The sequence below is a fragment of the Palaemon carinicauda genome, chromosome 7, assembly GCF_036898095.1.
Source record: "Palaemon carinicauda isolate YSFRI2023 chromosome 7, ASM3689809v2, whole genome shotgun sequence".
Classification (NCBI taxonomy): Eukaryota; Metazoa; Arthropoda; class Malacostraca; order Decapoda; family Palaemonidae; genus Palaemon; species Palaemon carinicauda.
In genome coordinates, this window is record NC_090731.1 from 70,069,914 (window position 1) to 70,074,913 (window position 5,000).

The 5,000-nt window shown below is 35.6% G+C and overlaps 1 protein-coding gene across 1 annotated transcript in view; it reads right to left on the reverse strand.

Annotated features, from left to right (window-relative positions):
• Positions 1–282: 282 nt before the first annotated feature.
• The window catches only part of LOC137644354 (protein fem-1 homolog A-like), a 53,917-nt gene continuing 49,199 nt past the window's right edge, over positions 283–5,000 (reverse strand). The window contains exons 6-9 of the mRNA XM_068377343.1: positions 3,038–3,142; positions 2,410–2,628; positions 1,718–1,904; positions 283–1,339 (exon numbers count right to left, since the gene is read on the reverse strand). Of these exons, the coding sequence (XP_068233444.1) occupies positions 283–1,339; positions 1,718–1,904; positions 2,410–2,628; positions 3,038–3,142 (1,568 nt within the window). The remainder of the gene's footprint in view (positions 1,340–1,717; positions 1,905–2,409; positions 2,629–3,037; positions 3,143–5,000) is intronic.

Here is a 5,000-nt window from a genome sequence, read left to right on the forward strand (position 1 = left end):
GCTTGTAAGCTATGTACACTGCTTCTCCATCCTTGAGTATGACTTAATGGAGGATTCAATATTCTCTACGATCATGTTTCAGCTACACAACATTCCACCCAGTGATCAGCAGTTGATATCAAACTCTAAGATGCATTACATCAAATTCAATGTTCCAGCAATGATTAGTGGTCACGTAAGATACCAGTCATAGCCTCTTAAAGTTTTGGAAAGATTATTTCCATATTGACAATGGCCTAGGATCCACGAGGTAAGTTATATTTTTTCCATACCAGACATAGATTAATGGCTGTCAACAAACTGTGATAGTACAGGACTCAGGCTGTCCTTGAAAGGGATGCGATGTTTTCGAATATAATGTGCTGCCAGACACTGAAGAGAGATGTGGAGCATAGGATCCACGAGGTGAGTTATATCTTGTCCAAGGTCAGCCATGATAGATGCAAAGGACTTACCCTTTCCATTCAGGGTGTCAAAGTGCGTGCCGGCTGCAAGCAATGTGTCAATTATCTCTTTGGAGGATTTTCCACTCTCTGCTAGTGAGTGGAGAGGTGTATTTCCACCATGATCTTTAACGTTAGGGTCCGCACCATTTTCAATCAGAGAATTGACAACATCCAAATTGGGAAATCCATCGACCTTGAAGAAGAGAACACCTAGACTGTAGCCTTTAGAGCAAGCCATGTGGAGGAGAGTTCTGCCTTTGATATCTCTAGGTTTTAATATGGTCAACTTTTGTACTCGACTGTTTCCCAATTGTACCTCATCAGCCGCAAGTACAGATTTTGCTTTTGTCAGCAAGAATGTTAAATGCATTGCCATAGATAGAGTGCTCTTCATATGTATGGCGTGTGCTGAGTAAGAAGAACTCATTTCATCTTGATGGGAGATAGCTACTTCTATTTGTCCTATGCACATGTCAAACAGACTTAGGAAACTCTCAAAATGCATTGATAAGGGAATCAAATCCTCATTTCCAGAAAGTTCATTGTCAATCAAATCAGAAAATACTTCAGTCAATGACAGAAGGAAATAAATTCGCTTAGGGTCTAAAGCTTTCAGCTTCTTATCAGTCATATTAAGAGTGTGCATCCACAGCTCGATCGATAGACTAAACGCCCTGTCCATTGAATATTCAGTCCCCAACATATGAAGATGGAAACTCGTATCATTATGTTCAAGTCCCAACACTCTTGCTTTCACCAACAACGACTGCACATCTAGTTCCTCAATATTATCCTTTATTTCCTGTAATTCTTCCTCAGTTTCAACTTCCTTGTAGCTTAAAAAAGCTGGAAAACTTTCAGTTTCCTGCCTGTTCGAAGGTCCATTTGCAACTCTGAAAATAGAGCCGATAGTAAACGCACTTCAGTTTTGAGAAAATTATTTCATGTGAATACACAGATACTACTGTTCTTTTATAAAGATGTTGAAAATCAAACACTGAAATACAAACTAAAAAAAAACAAGAATATATTTATAAAAAAGTAGTTTTGAGGTACATTGTTGTCATTAGCAAATCGTGAGAAAATATTAAGTGTATTCCAAATATTTTTGGAATTATTTAAAATAATTAAACTTCAAAGTAAGTACGTAGATAGATTTCAATCCTTAGGTCTCTTATTAACCCAGCCTTTTAAGCATTAACATTTCCATAAATACATATTTAAATGTGAATAATCACTACACGGGGAAAATTATAACAATTCAGACTTACCTCTCACGCATTGCTAGTCTCCAGTATTTCATAGCACTGTCTATATCCCTACTTTTGTCAAAAAGTGCCGCCCCTAGGACCTGGTAGACATTGATTCTGTCTTCGGCTGTCAAAGCCATTTGGCCAAATAAATATTCCACTACCTGTATATGGCCGCCAGAGGCTGCAGCAAGTAAAGGCGTTATTCCTGGAAAGAAATCAGTGGGTTCATTATTACTGTATAGTCGCTGCAAAGATTCCAGCAGCGAAATAAACCCCACTCCCTGATGACGTCTCAGCCAATCATGATGCGTCATTCGTTAGCAGCAGTCACAATACATCCCTTACAAATTTTAAGCTGTTAATGCAGGAGACAACATGATTGGCTATGACGTCATCAGTGGGTGGGGCTTACTTCGCCCGGATCTCTGCAGCGACTATAGTGCTATTTACTTGCATGTATAGTTATGCTTTCAGGTACTCGAATGATCATACTTTTAGACAAAACAGAATATGTTAGGATTTTTAAGGATTAAAAAATTATAAATAATGGAGCAAATGACTTTAGGAATATTCATAAAGATTATATAAAGTATACGAGATAAGCCCTTTTTAAAGATGATTCAAGCTCATCAATGCGGGAGTCTGTTATTGTTAAGTGACAGCCCTATGACTCCTAACCTACAATCAGTGACTAAACATTGGGTTTTTACCTGAACTATCAGCGTCCATATTGGCATGATTATCGATCAACATTTTGACCAACTCAAGGTGTCCTAATTCTGCACATCTGTACAATGTAGTTTTTCCTTCATTATTCTTTTTGTTCACATCAGCTCCAATACTTATGAGGTACCTCACTAATTGTATATGACCACGAATAGCTGCAGTCATCATACAAAAACCACCTAACCTATCAATAATTTCAATATCTGGAAAGAAAAAAAAATCAACATAAATTGGATGATGGAGATAAGAAATAGACAAATCATGGGATAACTAATGGAAACTAACAATTGTTCAAGTTATTACAAAAGATTTTAGAGCTTGGTAATCTGCCTTTATAGCAAGCCATGTAGAGGAGAGTTCTACCTTTGATATTCTAGGTTTTAATCTGGCCAACTTTTGTACTCGACTGCTTCCCAATTGTACCCAATTTGATGATTGAGATGGGATGAGAAATAGGCAAATCATAGGATAACTCATGGAAACTAACAATTGTTCAAGTTATTACAAAATATTTATTTTTAAAGCTTAGAAATAAGCCTAATTAAGTATTAATGGAAAAAATTGCATTTCAATCCATTCACCTTCTTAAGACCAGAGTGTAAAGGAACTCACCTGCTCCATGTTCTACCAGAACTTTGGTAATGGCGGGGCATCCCAGCTGACATGCTGCATTAATCGGAGTCGAGCACAATTCGTGTATGATATTAACTTGAGCCCCTTTGAACAAGAGATATTTAACAAGCACTATGTTTCCGCTTCTAACTGCACACCACAATGGACGCATCCCTTCCACATATTTGCCACGGAGGAAAACTGTAAGGAAAAAGAGTTATTCCAGCCCAAGTGTGTATTTTGCCCTGAATTTACTGAGCCTCATTATTATTACTATTACTTACTAAGCTACAACCCTAGTTGGAAAAACAGGATGCTATAAACCTAGGGGCCCCAACGGGGAAAATAGCCCAGTGAGTAGAAAAACAAGGAAAAATAAAATATTTTAAGAACTGTAGCATTGAAATAAGTATTTCCCATATAAACTATAAAAGCTTTAACAAAACAAGAGGAAGCGAGACATTAGTAGGAAAAGCGTGACAGAGTCTACCCTCAGGGCCCCAACAGGCAAAATAGCCCAGTAAGGAAAGTAAACAAGGGAAAATTAAATATATTAAGAACTATAATTGAAAATAGATATTTCCTATATAAACTATAAAAGTTTTAACAAAATAAGAGGAAGAGAAATTAGATAAGATAGTGTGCCCGAGCGTACCCTCAAGTAAAGAGAACTCTAACCCAAGACAGTGGAAGACCATGGTACAGAGGCTATGGGCTACCCAAGACACCAATGGTTTAATTTTGGAGTGTCCTTCTCCTTGAAGAGCTGCTAACCATAGCTCAATAGTCTCTTCTACCCTTACCAAGAGGAAAGTAGTCACTGAACAAATGCAGTAGTTAACCTCTTGAGAGAAGAATTGTTTGAAAATTTCAGTGCTGTCAAGTCCATGAGGAAAGAATAGGCCTGGCTATTCAGTGTATGTGTAGGCAAAGATGAAATAAGTCGTAACCAGAGAGAAGGGTCCAATATAGTACATTCTGGTCAGTCAAAGGACTCAATAACTCAAGAGGCTATGGCACTACCCAGGGATTTCTGAATGTTGATAAATTAGGAGAGAAATCAAAATATTACTTGCTGCACGTTGAATGAGAGAAACATCAATGCACAAAACTCTACGTTCATAAAAAGAGAAATGATAAAAGTGCAGTTATTATCATTTACAGAATTATAAATTCTTACCTATGCCATGCTCTTCAAATCTGCATTCAGTACTTCGACGAGGTACCTGGTACAGTCAACGTGCCCATAAGTAGATGCCATAACCAAAGGTGCTGGCATTCGTTCATGGAATTTCCAGTGCAAAAAGAGGCTCGACTCCTGTTGTCCCCTGGAATATTCTGAAATTATTTGTTACGTAATTAGATTGAAATCAAGGCATAAGAGATAATAACAATAATGTAATAATAATGACAGTGACAATAATGAAATAATAATAATAATTATGATAATAATAATATAATAATAATAATAATAATAATAATAATAATAATAATAATAATAATAATAATGATATATAATGATATGTAATAATAACTATAATAATAAAAATAACAATAAAATAAATAATGAATAATAATAATAATAAATAATAATAATAATAATAATAATAATAATAATAATAATAATAATAATAAGAAGAAGAAGAAGAAGAAGAAGAAGAAGAATTGTAATGATAGATTTAACCATTAAAGTATGGCTACCTTCTTTAATTTGATTCTATAATGAAATTCGTGAATCCTTCAAACAAAAGAAAATTATCAGGACTTGCACTTCTAGTCTTGCACCTAACATCTGTTTCTTTTGAATATAATTTCCTGATTATTCATTATAATTATTTCTTTGTGAATATGCCATATAACATTTACCTTTATTCTAACCATCCGTTGTATTCAAATCTAATGTACCCTCAACCACATGTATCTTGCTTTTGGGTACACTCGGGCACACTATTCTATCTAATTG